This window comes from Carassius auratus, chromosome 13 (assembly GCF_003368295.1).
Source record: "Carassius auratus strain Wakin chromosome 13, ASM336829v1, whole genome shotgun sequence".
NCBI lineage: Eukaryota > Metazoa > Chordata > Actinopteri > Cypriniformes > Cyprinidae > Carassius > Carassius auratus.
Window position 1 is genome coordinate 16,192,326 of NC_039255.1, and position 19,133 is coordinate 16,211,458.

General features: G+C 39.1%; 1 protein-coding gene across 1 annotated transcript; it reads right to left on the minus strand.

Annotated features, from left to right (window-relative positions):
• Window positions 1-5,250: 5,250 nt before the first annotated feature.
• LOC113113262 (protein NLRC3-like) lies at window positions 5,251-19,038 on the minus strand. Its single transcript, XM_026279406.1, has 8 exons — window positions 18,874-19,038; window positions 18,104-18,185; window positions 17,774-17,890; window positions 17,316-17,423; window positions 13,632-13,742; window positions 11,744-13,531; window positions 7,019-7,192; window positions 5,251-5,425 (listed from the first exon to the last, which is right to left on the minus strand). The coding sequence occupies exons 2-8, from the start codon at window positions 18,151-18,153 to the stop codon at window positions 5,251-5,253; spliced, it is 2,523 nt and encodes an 840-aa protein (XP_026135191.1). The 5' UTR covers window positions 18,154-18,185; window positions 18,874-19,038.
• Between the last annotated feature and the right edge of the window lie 95 nt (window positions 19,039-19,133).

Consider the following 19,133-nt stretch of genomic DNA (forward strand, 5'->3'; position numbering starts at 1 on the left):
TAGTGTCTTTCATTCCAACATAAGAAAACATTTCTGGGATCTGCCTCTGAAATAGCATTTAGATGTATTTACACAGTTTTTGTATCTCATGGGTGGACATGGGTGTATTTAAATTGCAGTTACAGATTCATAAACAGGATTATTCTTTTATTTAGTTTTTACATAAAAACATTGAATACTGATATTTGAAATCATTCAAAATAGGAAATAATGGTGAAATTAAAACCGCCAGTAGGTGACAGCAAGTGACTGTTAATGAGTGAGTCATTGAGATTTAACCAATTCATTTAAACGGCTTATTCTTTAAAGCATTTGAATGAGTGAATCACTGAATCATTTATTCAACCGATTTGTTTAAAAAGCAGATTAATTCTGTATGTAAACACCGTCCATTGCTCAGAGACGCAATACAGTGCTGTGATCTTTGTTTGAAACTATTTTCGTTGGCAAAATTGAGCAAAAACAAGCAATATTATGTCTAAAATGTAAGTCACTTATTGCTTTACTGAACTTGTATAAACTGATTATTAAATGTGTTCATGGCATACAGATATCTGCAGAAAAACTGTATTCTTTGTGTGATTAAATTAACTTTATTTAATTATATAAATATAAAGAGCATACAGAACCATTTTTTTCTTTAATAGATTAATAAATAAATGTGCGTACACTCCGTGTTTGATATGGTGATATATACTTGATAATGTCCGATCGCACATCATCACACCATATTATTGCAGACAATGCTGTATCAAGCACCCCAGACTTGACTTGAGTGGAAATTATATCAACCACGGTTGTGCACGCATTTGTTTGCACATGAGCATGAGTCTAACTTGCAAATGCCAGACCACTGATTCATCAAACCTGCTTTCCTGCAGTACATCTTCTTCTGACTTCGGACTATTTTGTAGAAAGTAACGAATATGCTTCTGGGAAATCTATCAGAGTAAAAAGTAAAGTAAATTAAATATAAAAGTTGGCTGAAATATAAAAACTCAGATACTCCCAAAAAATACTTAAGTACGTTATTGAAGTATTATTACTTCGTTACAATACACCACTGCCTGTAGCATGGCGTAAGTGTGAGGAATGCAGGTCCTTCTTTGCAGCACTATGATTGGCCAATTACTCTTCCACAAATTTGTCTGAATGTTGTCATGATTCTGCCCTTGTGTCCTTGATTTTTCCTAGTCTTGAGGCAGGATCATGGCAGACCCGTGTTTTGTGTACAAGCACATGGCCTTGTCTTTGGGCCATGTGCTTGTGTTGTCTCGTTCCCTTGCCCCGCCCCCCTTGTTATCCTTGTCTTGTTGTGATTGCCTTATCTGTGCCACCTGTTGTCTCTTGATTAGTTCCCCTATTTAGATCCCCTAGTGTGCTCTGTCTTTTGTCGGTTCATTGTTCCTCACCTGTGATTGTGATTTGTACCTGTACCTCAATTGTGAGTGTTTCTCAGATGTGTTCCTACTGTCAGCCTCGTGAAAGAAGTATCCCCTTTGTGAGATTGTATCCTGTATAGCCGTGAGTGGTTATTTGTAGTTAGTGTTCTCCTGTCTTGAGTCTTTGTTTATCTCGTCTAGTCAGTCTATTTAGTATTTGCTGTATCTGCCCTAGTCCTGTTTTCCCCCTCGTGGTTTTGTTTTCCCTTTTTTGTGAATAACCCCTTGTTTTGTGATTCCCTGTCTGCACTTGAGTTCCTCCCTTACCAAAACCGTGGACAGAATGAACCGACCAAGATGGAACTCAGCAGACAGGAGGCAATGCTGGATGTCATCAGCCAGCAAGCGAGATGGTTTTGAGGGCTCTCGCCTAGTGGTGTTCCGGGGACCAGGGGAGGTCGTTCCGGAGCAAGCGGTCGAGAGGAGGAGCCACAGAGGTCCCCTCCACCTACCCAGCTGCCAACGATTCCAGAGGGTCGTATCCTGGCCGTGGCCGCTCTGGGGGATCAGGCACATCCTCACCGAGCCCTGAGGTGCCTCCACACCCGTCGGTCTCCCCCGGGAAGCGAGGGAGACGGTTTTCGTGGGAGTCTGCCTCGGAATCGTCGGCGTCGGAGTCAGCCCCTGCCAGAGACCGAACTCCCCCCAACCCGTCTCTGACCCAGCGGTGACCTCTGCACCACGGCCAAGGAGGAAGAGGAGGAAGAAGGGGTCTTCCGGTCCTGCGACTTTGTCTCCTCCTGCAGTGGTGAGCGTGCCCGAGCCAGCAGCGGTGAGCGCTGGCGTGCCCGAGCCGGCAAGGAGAGCTGTATTCAAGTCTGCAGTCATGAGAGCGGAGGAGAGAGCCGCGGCCGACTCTGCAGCAGAAACTCTAGTACAGTCTGTCTCCTCTCGTAAGGAGATGCCAGTTATCCTAGCTGCTAAAGCCTTCTCAGAGTATTTGTCCCGTCTTGTCCAGATTCTAGAAGCCCCAGTCAGTCCTGTCTTGTCCCCAGACCCTGTCCCCAGAAGTCCCCCGTGTCCAAGCCGTTGTCCCCCGTGTCCAGCCGTTGTCCCCCGTGTCCAGCCGTTGTCCCCCGTGTCCAGTAGATGTTGTATCCCCGTGTCCTGTTGTCTCCCCGTGCCCTGTAGATGTTGTCTCCCCGTGCCCTGTTGATGTAGTCGCCCCTCGTCCTGTTGATGTTGCCCCGCGTCCCGTAAGTGTTGCCCCGCGTCCTGTGTCTGCCCCTGTCAGGTCCTCTGTCAGTTGTCCAGAGACCTCTCCCCACCCTCTCCACCCAGACCTGCCCGGACCCCTCGTCGTCAGCCTTCGTCCCGTCCTCCTAAAACTCCTGCCCCACCCACTCACCCTGGTCTGTCCCCCATGAACTTTGTGGTCCCACCCCCTCCCCTTCCCTGTTTGTTTTTTTTGATATGTCACCCTAACCCTGCCATTGTGTATTCATGTTTGCCTTTGTTATTATTTGTCATGTCTTGTTGGTTTGTGTCTGTGTCCCAGTCTGTCATGTCAGTCATGTCCCGTGTTTGATGTTCCCTTGAGGAGCGTCTGGAAGCCGCTCCTTAAGGGAGGGGTTCTGTCATGATTCTGCCCTTGTGTCCTTGATTTTTCCTAGTCTTGAGGCAGGATCATGGCAGACCCGTGTTTTGTGTACAAGCACATGGCCTTGTCTTGGGCCATGTGCTTGTGTTGTCTCGTTCCCTTGCCCCGCCCCCTTGTTATCCTTGTCTTGTTGTGATTGCCTTATCTGTGCCACCTGTTGTCTCTTGATTAGTTCCCCTATTTAGATCCCCTAGTGTGCTCTGTCTTTTGTCGGTTCATTGTTCCTCACCTGTGATTGTGATTTGTACCTGTACCTCAATTGTGAGTGTTTCTCAGATGTGTTCCTTCCTGTCAGCCTCGTGAAAGAAGTATTCCCCTTTGTGAGATTGTATCCTGTATAGCCGTGAGTGTTATTTGTAGTTAGTGTTCTCCTGTCTGAGTCTTTGTTTATCTCGTCTAGTCAGTGTTTGCAGTTACGCATTACTGAAATTTTTATAACTTTTTTAGCAACGTAATTTAACACGTTATAATTTTGAAAATAGTTATTAAAGTTACAAGCAGATGTCTCTATAGGTTACTGCCATGTTACATTGCTAAAAGAATGCAGTGTTTTATAATCTAGAGGTAAAAAGGATGTAGCACACGCACTGTGAATCAAGTGCCAGTGGATTAGAGGCCTTCACCCGTGAGACACAACAAATGTCTTTTGGAGATTATAAATGCAGCACTCTTTGCTGGAATTTTGCTTTACTAACCAAGCACGCAGCAGCCTATGCTTGCTTTAGTTAAAAAAACAAACAAAAAAAAACAAATGTGTTCTGTTGATGTTGATCCTTCAATAACATATTTATTGGGAGCGTGTATGCTGGGATTTCATACATTTCATGGAGAAAAAAGTAACGTAACTAGTAAAGAAACTAATTTCTATTTACTTTTGAGGTAAATTAATAAAAACAGTAACATGATTACTTTTAAAGGACGATAGGAAAAAAAAGAGTAGAGGATAAAAGTTTGTGGATTACATGCACATGTGTAAGAAAACACTGAGGAGATGGAAGGATTACAGCCACACTCGAAGCTTCAACTCTCTGGAAATGTTGCTGAAAATTGGAGACAATTTAAACAAAGATTTCTGCTGTATTTATCTGTAACTGATGGAGATCTTAAGTTAGAGAAACTGAAAGCATCATTATTTCTTCATGTGTTTGGTGATGAAGCATTAGAAGTATATAATAATTTTACTTTTAAAGAAAGGACAAAGTTTGCGCTTGTAGCCAATAATTGATAGGTTTGAAGAATTATGCATACTGAAGAGAAATTTTTACCTATGAGAGGCACTGATTATTCATGAGTATGCTGTTTGAAACTGTCATGTGCTTCAGCACTGAACAGACACACAAAGTTGAATGTGAGATACGGTTTCATAGTGACATAAGGACGGATCTGTCAGGAGAAACAGTCACTTACCTCTAATAAACACCTACAGGAGGACATTTGCTTTATAGGACCGAACATGTTCCCCAATGCATAACATTTATTAACTTTTGTGATAAAACACATATTTTTCTTGTGTTTGGTCTCATCTGGCAGCTTATAAACTCAATGAAAATGTGATGAAAAATTAACAGTTTTAATGTACAATGTAAGAACTATTGTCTACACATGCACTGAGATGATGTTAATGGAGAAAAACTTATTTTCCTCACATTTACCTCTAGCTTTATGGTCTCTGTTTTCCACTTTGGATCAACTTAATTTTATTAAATGATATGTGAGGACTGCTGAACTCTAAACCTCTGAGTTAGTTGTCATCTGCAGTAAGTCACTTGGGCTCTGTATCACAATAATGATATCTGAACATTCATGTTAAATCTCTGGTATTCCTATCAGAACAAAGATTTTGTTTTTTAATTAATGGTTCACAAAATAGTGGAAAATGCTTCCAGCTGTCCGATGTACAGTATTTCACAGTTTCACCCCCAATTCATGCCATGACATCTATGAGAATACAATGAGTTCACAGGATTTCAGAACAAGTAAACAAAATGAACCTTTAAAAGAGAGAAGTAAGCTGAGAACTATTAATTAAACTACCAGACGCTCCAGTAAATATTTTGTTGGTCAAAAACAGGAGCAGAATGTGAGCAGATATGATGGAGATTGAAAAAATTTACATCATCTTTAGTCATTAGAGTCATTTGTTCTGAGATTTACTGAGTTTACTGAACATTTATTTTACAAGCTGGTTTTAGTCTTAGAAATGTGATCTTACCACAGTATCTGTAGTTTACAGGGAGGATCTTCCAGTACAGAAGAGATCAGATTCACACAATCTCCTAGTTTATTCCCAGCCAGATCCAGAACTCTCAGGTGTCCAGGGTTTGATTTAAGAGCCGAAGTCAGAGCAGCACAACCTTCAAATGTGATGCCACAATTTCTCAACCTACAGAGAACAATGACACACTCTTCACTCTCAGTTCAGATCAGTTTAGCAGTGAATCCATTATTAAAGAGAAAGTACATACTTAAAACACAAATTAACATGTTTGATTGATTGATCACTGGACTGATGTCTAAAAAGTCCCAGAGCACTAAACATGATCCTAAAACATCTGAATTTAACATGGAGTTGATATTGATTGTGATTTGTGTGTGTGAGTGTGAGAGAGTGCTTGAATAAATGGTGTATGAGGAGGACACAAATACATAATATAATGTATGATATGGATGTATTTACGTAATTACATAATCATTCAAATGTGGAAAAGGGTACACTTACATTATTTTGCATGCTTAAGTGTATTTTTTTTCTATAGGTTACCTTGAAATTAAACTCAAGGGTGTGGCATATCAAGATGCTGATTAGACAGCATGATTATTGCACAGGTGGGCCTTAGGCTGGCCACAATAAAAGGCCACTCTAAAGGCTACCCTTAACTTGTTCATGTTCTTTGTTTCAGACTTGCCCAACCAGACTTGCTCTCCTGCAGTCCGATCCCACTGTGGTGGTCTTCTGCTCCGCCCTGGGGTCCTGCCCGGTCGGCGCTGTCCTGGGTTCCTGAACGCCCTGACCCACCCTGATCTCCTGTTGTGTTGTTGTTTTAGGTTGTTTGTTCACTTCCTGTCCCTGTTCCCTTCTGTGAGCCTGGCCCTCCGTCCCTTCCCCTGAGCCTCCACCTGTCTGATTATCACGTCTGTTTCATAGTCTTGTTCTTGCCTTGTGTTTTTGTCGGTTTATGTTGTGCATGGACTGTTTACGATTAGGATTACCCCTAATAAATGACATACCCACATTTGGATCTCTCCCCGTATTTTCCTGTATCCCAGTCGTGACACAGCATGCCAGACGCATGCTCCTTTAAAACTTGCAACATCTGTGGCATTTCGCTGTGTGATAAAACCACACATTTTAGAATGGCCTTCTATTGTGGCCAGCCTAAGGCACACCTGGGCAATAATCATGCTATCTAATCAGCATCTTGATATGACACACATGTGAGGTGGATGGATTATCACGGCAAAGGAGAAGTGCTCACTAACACAGATTTAGACAGATTTGTGAACAATATTTGAGAGAAATAGGCCTTTTGTGAACATAGAAAAAGTCTTAGATCATTGAGTTCAGCTCATGATAAGTGGGGGGGGGGGACAAAAGTGTTGAGTTTATAATTTTGTTCAGTGTAATTTGAGCCTTTTCGAGCAAGATGAATGCAACTAGAAAAAACACATTAAGGTAACGATGTCTCAGACAGATGTTAAAAATAAACAGGAATTTTCTGACTTTTGAGAGGTTATTTAATGTTATGTACACATTCTCATATTAATTTTAATTCAAATGCATTTTGGTTTATTGACCACAATATTACTGTTATTAAATGATGAGAGGGTTGAGCTTGAGTCTGTTTAAAGTCTTGAGACGGAAATGTGATAAATCATTTACAGCTCAATTAGCTGAACTCACAGCAGCAGACGATGCTAAAAACTTAAAATATACTTTACATTGTGTTTCATGTGTCAGAGTCATCCATGGTCTTACCCCAGTTTCTCCAGTTTAAAGTGAGGATTCCTCAGTACAGTAGAGAGCAGATTCATTTTACAATCTCCCATTTTATTTAATGAGAGATCCAGCACTCTCAGGTGTTCAGGGTTTGATCTCAGAGCTGAAGTTAGAGCATCACAACCTTCATCTGTGAGACCACAATCACTGATCCTGTATAGACACACTCTTCAGTATCTCAGATCAAATCAGTTCACTTTAGCAGTGAATCCATTATTAAAGAGAAAGTACAAATTTAATGCATAAATCGACATGTTTCATGGATCTTTGGACTGAGGTCTAAATTGTCACAGAGCAAAAAACATCTAAAGTCTTATTCAAGCAGGAGAAATAAGTTTTGACAGTGTATTGATTAAAGGATCAGATTGAGCTTGCCCAGAATGTTGCACAACCAGGAACCAACTGTGACATGTTAAATTAGAGTTTTTGTACTAACCAGCTTCAGTTACCTACTGTGTCTTGGATAATATAAAATGATTTGCATATAAATATCTTTTTTTTTTTACTTTGATGACTATATTGCAATAGACAATGGAAAATTTACCTCTGGCAACACTATGAAAACACAAGACAATGTAAACACAAACTGAATATGTTTATGTATTCTGAATAATGTTAGCCCACCCACATACAGTTCTGATTATGAAACAGTGCCAGTCCTGCAGTATCATGTTACTGAGGAGGAGCTCATGTGTTCAGTCATTTCCAGCTCAATGAGCTGAACACACAGCAGCAAAAAGAGACTGAACATTACAAACATGGGCGTCAGAACAATTGTATGTGTGTTGGACAATACCAATTTACTTTTTACGACCAATGATATTGGAACCACTCACTTTTACCATCTCTAAATTAGGTAATATGTCTGTTCAAACTCCCATGAGACAGCAAGGTAAACAAAGCATCTTAGCATATTTGCTGCTCAAGTGGGTCTGGTTGTGTGCTCCCATACTAAACAAGCTGCTATTAAAGTTAATTTTCATCATATGTTCACCTGTTGCTTTGAGAGGAATCATGTAGTCTTTGTTGAATTACAGTTACACTGTAGTTATGATGCTAACAGTTAAACTTACATTTTTGCTAGGTTAGAAAGCTAGCTGCAGTACATCAATTTTTTTGTTCAAAACAACTTACTAGACTTGTTGCTGTGTTAATTTTTGAGATATCTTGCCAGGTATGTGGTAACTGATTTAGTTTAATTAACGGTTTTGTTTTTTAAGTAAAAGTTTAAAATTTAAAAGTTTCATTCCATCGCCCATGACTTCAAATATACTTTACATTGTGTTTTATGTGTGAAAATCGATCCGACTCAATAACCATTAGGCAGTTGTGACCCAATGGTTAGAGCATTGGTTCCCAACCTGGGGTCCACGCCCCCCAGAGTTCACAGGGGGGGCGCGGGAGCGGATATGCTTTGAGGGGAATAATGATGCATAAAATTTTCTACTAATAATTTTATATAAAAATATTTTTTCAAAGTTTTAAAAAAATCATATGCTAACAATGCCAATTTCAATTACAATTTCGTTATTTCAAATGTAGGCCCGTTGCACGTGGCAAGCGCGCTCATAATGTAAAAGAGACGCCGACGCGACCACACACAACAGTGGCCAACATCAAATGGCATACATAACGCAAGCGGAACGAAACTGCTCGTTATTGTGTGGTTGACGGACCGTTTATCAGTTTGGACCAGTGCAGCGCGAGCCGATCGTGATCATGCGACGCTAATAAGATATCCAGTACAGAAAGCGTTTGAATTTTCCACAGAAGTAATAACATCGCTGCGAGTTCTATAGAGAAACATTCACATTTCTCCGTTATTAACGGATCAAACAGCGCGTGGAAACCAGGAAGAAACATTGTGCCATGAATGAACTATCCAGTCTCCAGATCTGCAACATTCACCATGGATTTACTGTAGTAACACTAACCGAACCATGAAAGTTTGGCAGGAATTGTAGGCTATAATGCCTTCAAGTAACATTACGTCTGTTTTATTTTGACATGAATACAATTGCTGCTCTTAAATGATAATCTGAAATAAAATAAACCTTGGTTTATAACTACTACAATTTCATTTTTTTTTCCAAGAAGCTGTTTTGTTTTATATGCTCATAAGAAGAATCAATTATAGCTCCAGAATTACTCAAAAGTAAAAAATATCACACTTTATTATGTTAGTTTTAATATATATATATATAAAAAAAGAAATCAAGGAAATTTCTCTGGCATTTCTTTATTTTTGCTGTATCAAAACCGTACCATGACACAAGTGTATCGAACCGTGAATTTTGTGAACCGTTACACCCCTATATATATATATTAGGGGTGTAACGGTTCACAAAATTCACGGTTCGGTTCGATACGATACACTGATGTCACGGTTCGGTTCGGTTCGGTTCGGTTCGATACGTTTTAGATACAGCAAAATGTAAAAACATCTCAACTTTTCAGAATGCCGCAAGCGCACCGCGGGTCATGTGACAAGAACTAACCAATCAGCTTCATCCTTTCCCGTAACAACGTTGAGAGCTCAGCCAAGATGAAGGATCAGCTGATCATAGTTGTATATGGATTGCAATTTTGAAATAAATTTAGTAGCAGAGCTACTGCAAGCGATTTTTAGAGCTGCAAATCCATTTATCCTTCGCTGAAATTTCGGCGTCTCATGGAGAGAGCACGTCATTGTTGCTTAGCAAAGGCAGATGCTTCATGAGCGCTTCTGCCCAAGCGCTTTGGAAAGGAGGAGAAAGACGCGCTTAGCGTTTTCCATGCGTTTTTAGGCACGATATGTGAACGGCCCCTAAGGCGCTCGCTCACTCAGCACGCGCTGAAGGCTCGTTGCAAAATGTCGAATGCCTTTAACAGACCAGAAATATAAGATCCTAAAATAACCAACAGGTCTGGTGTTTGGGTTGGATTCCCTGTAAGCTATAGTGTCTAAATGCTGCAGGGATAGTTTGCTGCGTGCATGTTTCTCCTTTTTTTCGTCTTTTCCCAGATAGTACTGACGCATATATCCCAGATATTCCCGCTGGTGTTTTTTTTTTTTTTTTTTTTTAATCCCGCTGGTGTACCCTGTCATGTTGCAGATGCGACATACCGTTGTTTATTTATCCACCACTCTCTTGCCATCACCATTATAGCTTAAAGGGAATCCAAAGTGCACCCAAACACCAGACCTGTTGGTTATTGGAGGATCTTCTCATTTCTAGTCTGTTAAACGCATTGGCTATTTTGCAACGAGCCTTCAGCGCGTACTGAGTGAGCGAGTGCCTGCTGAGTAGCCTAACATAAACATATAAGATGGTGTTTTTTTCTTCTTCGGGAGTGTCAGGGGCGTTGCCTGTTACGTTGTTTGGGTTATTGGGCTACCTTGTTGAACGCATATCATTATATTTCTCTCTCTCTCTTTTTTTTTTTTTTTCAAATATAATTAATTACTCCAACGAACCGTTCGGTATACATAATGCGTACCGCGTACCGAACCGAAAGCGTCGTACCGAACGGTTCAATGCGAATACGCGTATCGTTACACCCCTAATATATATATATATATATATATATATATATATATATATTAGTGCTGGGAAAAAAATTAATTGCAACCAAAATAAAAGTTTGTGTTTGCATAATATATGTGTGTGAATTGTGTATAATTATTTTGTATATAAATACACGCATATGCATGTATTAATTATTTTTTTTGCATGTATATATACATAATTTATATTATATATAAATAATTTATATATAAATAAGTAAAAATATTAAATATATACATGCATATGTGTGTATTTATATACAAAATAATTATACACAGTGCACGCATATATATTATGCAAACACAAACTTTTATTTTGGATGTGATTAATTTTTTCCCAGCACTAATATATATATATATATATATATATATATATATATATATATATATATATATATATATATATATATATGGGGGGGGGGGTCACGGATTGTTAAATACGTACATAGGGGGGGCCCCAAGGAAAAAGGTTGGGAACCACTGGGTTAGAGAGTCAGACTTGAAGGTTGCAGATTCGCGTCTCTTTAACGTTCCACGTGAAAAACAAAGATGCCGTGGTGCCAAACCCCCTCACAAAATAAGCCACCGTGTTTACAACTGTGACACATCGGTCTCTTACTACGGCAACATTTCCATGCCTCAAAACATGATGATGAACGAAACAAACTCTGATTGGCTGTTTGACATGTTGGTCAAACGGCCTCATGGGCGGGCCTTGACCAATGAAAGCTGCCATGAATTCCAGACCTTCAGTCTGAACCTACCCCAAACCCTACCCCTCACAAACAGAAACTGTTGGCCAGTTACTAATCTTGTGAGGACATCTGGATCCCACAATGGTACACACAAACAAAAAAATTAGGACCAAATTAAATTAGCATTTAAAAATGTACAATTCAATCCATTATTGTATCCATCTGTAAAATGGAAATAAAGAAAACATTTAATCAATAACCATAAAATGTTGCCATACTCCATTAATTTAATGTGAAATATAATTTGTATATGCACTTATTCACTTGGTTGGTCTCAATTTTTGCTAGGTCTTTTATCCCTGTTGTTTAAAAATGACTTCTTTATGTAATTATTATGATACCTGGTAAGCCAGAATTATTAACAGGACTTCTCTGACATTACAATTTGATTTTCTTACTTACTTAACTGATTTGGATTCCTTAACCACTGGCAGAAGCATCTGAAGAACTTTCATATTTTCAGCTTTGCTTCTTTTAACAAACTTATCAAGATGAAACTCATCCATCTTCTTCTCTGATGTCAACAACACAAAAACTACAGCTGACCACTGAGATGAAGAGAGTTTGGCTTCACTTATTGTTCCAGATCTCAGATACTGTTGTATTTCCTTAACTAGTGAACGATCACCCAGTTCATTCAGACAGTGGAACAGATTGATGGATTTCTCTGGACAGTCAATGGTCCTGATCTTCTTCTTAATGTACTCAACTGTTTCCTCATTGCTGTCAGATCTGCTTCTTGTCTGTTTCATTAGTCTTTGTAGGAGAATCTGGTGAGACTCCACTGACAGACCCAAAAGAAACCGCAGGAAAAGATCCAGATGTCCAGTTTTACTCTGTAGAGCCTCATTCACAGCTTTGTGATGCACAGCAGATAATGAAACATCTGAGGAATTTTGTCGTACTATAGATATAAAACTCTGCTTGGTGATTGGCTCAAACACATTTCTGTTGTGGTTTATACAGGAGAGGTGCACATATAGAGCTGCTAGATGTTCCTGAATGCTCAGATGAACGAAACAGAAGACTTTCCCCTGATACCAGCCAGACTCCTCTCTGAAGATCTGAGTGCACAATCCTGAGTACACTGATGCTTCTGTCACATCAATGCCACACTCTCTCAGGTCTTCCTCATAGAAGATCACACTGCCTTTCACAAGCTGCTGAAAAGCCAGCTTCCCCAGTTTGAGGATCATATCTTCATCTGTCACCTTCTTCTCATAGTCCTTCTCATGTTTGATGTTGGTCTGAAGGATCAGGAAGTGTGTGTACATCTGAGTAAGAGTCTTGGGAATCTCTCCACTCTCTGCTCGACTCAACATCTTCTCCAGAACAGCGGCTGAGATCCAGCAGAACACTGGGATGTGGCACATGATGAAGAGGCTCCTTGATGACTTCAGGTGTGAGATGATCCTCTCGGCCAGACTCTGATCACTGACTCTCTTCCTGAAGTATTCCTCCTTCTGTGGGTCATTGAAGCCTCGTACCTCTGTCACTCGATGGACACACTCAGAGGGGATGAGATCAGCTGCTGCTGGTCTGGAGGTGATCCAGATGAGAGCAGAGGGAAGCAGATTCCCCACAATGAGGTTCGTCAGGAGCACATCCACTGAGACTGATTCACTTACATCACACAACCTCACATCACTCTGAAAATCCAGAGACAGACGACACTCATCCAGACCATCAAAGATGAACAACACTTTATATTTGCCACCGGATATTTCCATTTCTTTTGTTTCAGGGAAAAAGACCTGAAGAAGATCTGAAAGACTGAGTGTTTTGTCCTTCATCAGATTGAGCTCTCTGAAAGGAAGAGGAAATATGAGCTGGACGTCCTGATTCTCTTTCCCTTCAGCCCAGTCCAGGATGAACTTCTGCACAGAGACTGTTTTTCCAATGCCAGCGACTCCCTTTGTCAGCACAGTTCTGATGGGTTTGTCTTGTCCAGGTAAAGCTCTAAAGATGTCTCTACATTTGATCGGTGTGTCCTCTGTTGTTCTCCTGGATTGTGTCTCAATCTGTCTCACCTCGTGTTCATTACTGATCTCTCCACTCTCACTCTCTGTGATGTACAGCTCCGTGTAGATCTCATTCAGGAGTGTTGGGTTTCCCTGCATCGCTGTTCCCTCATACAGACACTCAAACTTCTTCTTCAGATTTGATCTAAATGTGTTGATGGCTTCATGACTGTAAAATTAAAATACCACATTATTACGAGTTAATGAGAACAAGTTTTTTTTGTATTCTATATCATCATCAAATCATATATTTTATAAAAATATTATACCTGAGATCAGTCTGTGTATCTCCACTCTTAGGATGTAGTGGAGGACACGTAGACTCTTCACTCATTGACACACAGCCAGGCTTTGGTTCTAATTCCTTATGATGAAATAAACTAAAAAAAAAGTAAGAAAATTACAGATTACAGTGATTGTTTCAAATGACTGTATTCAAATATATATATATATATATATATATATATATATATATATATATATATATATATATATATATATATATTAGTGGTGGGCCGTTATCGGCTTTAACGTGCTGCGTTAACGTGAGACTCTTATCGGGCGATAAAAAAATATCGCCAATCTATTCTCAAAGTTGGGTTGGGAGCTGGGTCTATACTAATCAAGCTATGATGACTTTTACCTTGTTATTTTATATAACTGACTGGCTGAGGACAGCCTAAAAAGATGCTCAGGACAGTTGACAGGCCACTGCTGCGCATCGTCACGAAAGCTTATCTTTTCACGTGTTTTTAAGCCTTACCACTTGTCGATTTAAACATTAAAGCATCTAAAAACAAGACGCGGAAAATCTGAACAGAGTAGCTGGTTACTCGCGCACTGTGTGTTCGGTGTGCACAAGAGAGAGAGCCGCGTATCACGGACAGCGACACTGATCCGAGCCCTACTTTCTCTCTTCTGTGAAGTTCTTCTCGAAGTCCCTGCTGCACCTGAACGAACAAATACAAATCGCAGTTTGAACAAACAAAAAATGTGAAAGAGCCCAATTCAGTACTCGCGGTATTCTGGTGTTCAGGGCTCACGCAGAGAAAGGCGTCTCTAAACACTTGAACATTGAATTTGCTTATTTTTGCTCTTGTGCCAACAAATTCATACAAAATATGTCAAAATATCCACCTTGGAAATTATGCTCGAAAAAACTGTCAGTTATTTCTTAAGTGAAAGTAAACAGTTGAGGAAAAAAATGGGATGTGTGTTATATTGGATGCGTTCTTCGTCTCTTGAAGTGACCGCCCCTAATTTAGCCACTGGCTGCTGTAATGTTAATACAAGAAAATAAAAAGGAAATCACTCTCTTGACTGAATTACTTTGTAGTTTTAACAGTCAAACCAAAAATTATTCAGACACCAGATATAATTTTTGATATATATAGCAAAAATGTAATAATGTGAGAAATATTGATGCTGTCTGAATAAATGTAGGTTTGATTGTAAATTTCATTTTTACATTGAATACTATCCAGTGCTATTTTACATTTAATTATTTGGTTTCTGTACCTTGACACCTACAAACTTGAAAAAAACCAAAAAAACTGTGTAAATCGCACAAATAAAAAAAAATAAACGAACATACAAATTAAACAATTTCAAACAGGGCCCACTGGTAAAACCTTCACCGGGTCCCCGCTGACCCCAGCTATGGCCCAGCTCACGCCTGTTTCACACATGCTCCGTATGCAGTGCGTATACAGTCCGTGTGCAGCACGGACTCGATATGCTTTCACACAGGCCGTGTTTGCAGTTCGCCACTCGGTACTCGGTGCGTAAACGATCGCTGCACTGCTGCAGACGGAATGCTCCTGGAACACAACTGGAATCTGTTAACATGGGTGCATAAAAAAATATGCAACGCATACGCACTGCAGAAAGGGGTATGTGTGAAACAGGCGTAAGGTTGTTTGCACCTTGTGCAATGTGGAATTAGTTTACAGCTTTTTCAAGCACTTTGTGATGCATTTTGGAAACAGGAGATGAGCCCCTTTTCTAATGCACAACCTAGCTTGATAAACCCCTTCTCAAAGACTTACTGTTTGTAAATTTTATTTGGGTAACACACATACTCTGAATGCCTTCGGCAGAATTCAAATGAGCCATTTTAATCTAGATTAATCTAGATTAATTTCAAGATCACAGTGAGATTAATCTAGATTAAAAAAAAATAATCCATGCCCACCACTAATATAAATACAAATATATATATATATATATATATATATGTATATCTGTGTGCACCACTATATACAGGTGCTGGTCATATAATTTGAATATCATCAAAACGTTGATTTATTTCACTAATTCCATTCAAAAAGTGAAACTTGTATATGATATTCATTCAATACACACAGACTGATATTTATACAACTAAGGAAAATCCCAAATTGAGTATCTCAGAAAATTTGAATATAACTTAAGACCAATACAAAGAAAAGATTTTTAGAAATCTTGGCCAACTGAAAAGTATGAACATAAAAAGTATGAGCATTTACAGCACTCAATACTTAGTTGGAGCTCCTTTTGCCTGAATTACTGCAGCAATGCGGCGTGGCATGGAGTCGATCAGTCTCTGGCACTGCTCAGGTGTTATAAGAGCCCAGGTTGCTCTGATAGTGGCCTTCAGCTCTTCTGCATTCTTGGGTCTGACATCTTCCTCATACCATGGTCCTTAAACCAAGTACTGGTAGCTTTGGCACTGTGTGCATGCAGGTGCCAAGTTCTGCTGGAAAATGAAATCTGCATCTCCATAAAGTTGGTCAGCAGCAGGAAGCAAGAAGTGCTCTAAAACTTCCTGGTATATGACTGTGTTGACCTTTGACCTCAGAACACAGTGGACCAACACCAGCAGATGACATGGCACCCCAAACCATCACTGACTGTGGAAATTTTACACTGGACCTCATGCAACGTGGATTGTGTGCCTCTCCTCTCTTCTTCCAGACTCTGGGACAATAATTTTCAAAGGAAATGCAAAATTTACTTTTATCAGATAACATAACTTTGGACCACTCAGCAGCAGTCCAGTCCTTTTTGAAGCGAGATGCTTTTGACGCTGTCTGTTATTCAAGAGCGGCTTGCGAAAGGAATGCGAAGCTGAAACCCATGTCTTGCATACGTCTGTGTGTAGTGGTTCTTGAAGCACTGACTCCAGCTGCAGTCCACTCTTTGTGAATCTCCCCCACATTTTTGAATGGGTTTTGTTTCCCAATCCTCTCTAGGGTGCGGTTATCCCTATTGCTTGTACACTTTTTTCTACCACATCTTTTCCTTCCCTTCGCCTCTCTATGAATGTGCTTGGACAAAGAGCTCTGTGAACAGCCAGCCTCTTTTGCAATGACCTTTTGTGTCTTGCCCTCCTTGTGCAAGGTGTCAATGGTTGTCTTTTGGACAACTGTCAGGTCAGCAGTCTTCCCCATGATTGTGTAGCCTACAGAACTATACTGAGAGACCATTTAAAGGCTTTGCAGGTGTTTTGAGTTAATTACCAGGTGTCTTCAATATTGAACCTTTCTACAATATTCTAATTTTCTGACATACTGAATTTGGGATTTTCCTTAGATGTCAATTATAATCATCAAAATTGAAAGAACATTTGAAATATATCAGTCTCTGTGTTATGAATGAAAATAATATACATGTTTCACTTTTTGAATAGAATTAGTGAAATACATCAACTTTTTAATAATTTTCTAATTAAATGACCAGCACACACACATATATATAGTACAAATATTTTACAGGGCACTTTATGATCTTTATTTGTGTTGATACTAAAACTGTAAACTGAACTAAATGCTTTCACAAATATGTCTCTGTGTGAGCACCACTATAGATATTAAGTTATCAAATTAAATTAAATAATTTATCATTATTAGAATACTATTCTGATATTATTAATTTCACTGATTATTGTTCATATTGTGATAGAAATATTATACCCGCAATCAGCCTGTGTATCTCTGCTCTTAAAATTTACTGGAACAACCAAAGACTGATCACTCTTCATAGACACACAGCTGGATTCTGGCCTCTTCTGATGAACTGAACTATAAAAGAGAGAGATGAAAGAATTTGAAATATCTGAATTACTCTATTCAGCCAATTACATATTAATTTATCCTTATGATACACTTTAAAGAGCACCTAATAACTATTTACATTAAAACAAATTAAACAGTGCTTTCAGAGATGTGTCTGTGTGCTAAACATTATATTTATTATCATCATAAACAGAAGAAAAAACTATTAATGTGTACAAAAACAATGTCTCATATCTTGTAGAAAAGAGTACTGATACTACTCTGATAAAATAAAGTGTTGGTCTATAATCAAATTTGTATAGTATCATTATGTATCATAATTCTATAATATATTTTACAGAAATGTTAAAGGCTACCTGAGATCAGACTGTGTATCTCCACTTTGAAACTCTATTGGCAAATCCAAAGACTTGCGACTACTCATAGAGACACAGCTGGGCTCTGGTTCTTCTGATCCCTTCTGATGAACTGAACTACACGAGAAAGAGAGAGAAAAAAAAGGATTAGTCTATAGTTTAAATTACTGTATTCAAAATACTCTACTAGTTCTGATCACTTCTGGTGGACTAAACTATAGCAGAAAAGAAAATGCTTTATGGCTACCATAGTTTTACCCTAAGATCCTAAAACCCTTTATCATCAAACGTCATCTTCAGTCATTTAAAAGTGATTAAATCTGAAAGTACCTGCATTCAGGAGAAAGATCTTCATCTCTGGATGTTTGTGTGTCCTCCATGATAAAACATAATCTGCTTTTCACCTCTGACTCTTGATAGAAATGGCAAACAAACACAATAATTCAGCTGAACAGATCTTGAGAGTCGAAGAATTGTCACGTCTCAAGATCCTAAAATCCTGTTTTTCTCGTTCCCAGAAGTCACCTGTACAGTGGCTCGAGTCTTGTTTTCTCACCTTGATCAATTCTAATAAGCCTATATCGACAACATGCTCCGACTTTTCTAAGTATAAAGGTAAATTCAAGGTTCCTAGTAAAAACTTTGATAATACGGATTGTAAAGAAACAGTTCTAATTTGTAAAAGGCAATGTAAAACATCAATTCATACTTTCACTTTCAATTAAAAAAAAGTTCTGCGCTAGACTAACTGAGACTTGTACACTGTTTTGGTATCTTATTGGTTGGATTGCTTCTATTGTTCTCATTTTGTAAGTCGCTTTAGATAAAAGCGCCAGCTAAATGATTAAATATAAATGTAAAGCCGATCCAGAGAGACGGAGAAACAGGATCATGAGATAATAATAATAATAATAATAATAATAATAATAATAATAATAATAATAATAACACCGTGAGATGCGCTTTCACTCGAATTCAAATAATGTCTGTTTTTTTGTCAGCATAAAGGCTAAAATTAACCGGACATCCAGAAATACCTCCTTCAGGGAAAATAGGATGCGGAAATTACCTGTAAAGCGTCAGGAGATCTGAGCACTCACCTTAATCAAAATATAATTACACACAGATTCACTGGTAAATTAATTAGCTATAAAGCTCCGCTTAAATCACTTCAGTATTCCGTATTGTAAATCGATTAGGCTACATGGCGCAACACCTGAGCCTTTGCTTTCATTCTCTATTTGTGACTCAAGCGATAAACATGTGACATCTCGTGTCTTCCCTGACTGAATATTATAATTAAGGCATGTAAAGTTTAGCAACTAATGATGGGACACTAGAGGGCGTTGAAGCGTCTTCC

Excerpts from the sequence above, each read along its gene's own strand:
- LOC113113262 (XM_026279406.1), bottom strand. The coding sequence starts at position 18,153 with ATGGAGGACACACAAACATCCAGAGATGAAGATCTTTCTCCTGAATGC. Across the intron at positions 17,424-17,773 it reads GATACACAGTCTGATCTCAG|TTCAGTTCATCAGAAGAGGC; the intron begins GTAGCCTTTAAC and ends TCTCTTTTATAG. Across the intron at positions 5,426-7,018 it reads TTTAAACTGGAGAAACTGGG|GTTGAGAAATTGTGGCATCA; the intron begins GTAAGACCATGG and ends TGTTCTCTGTAG.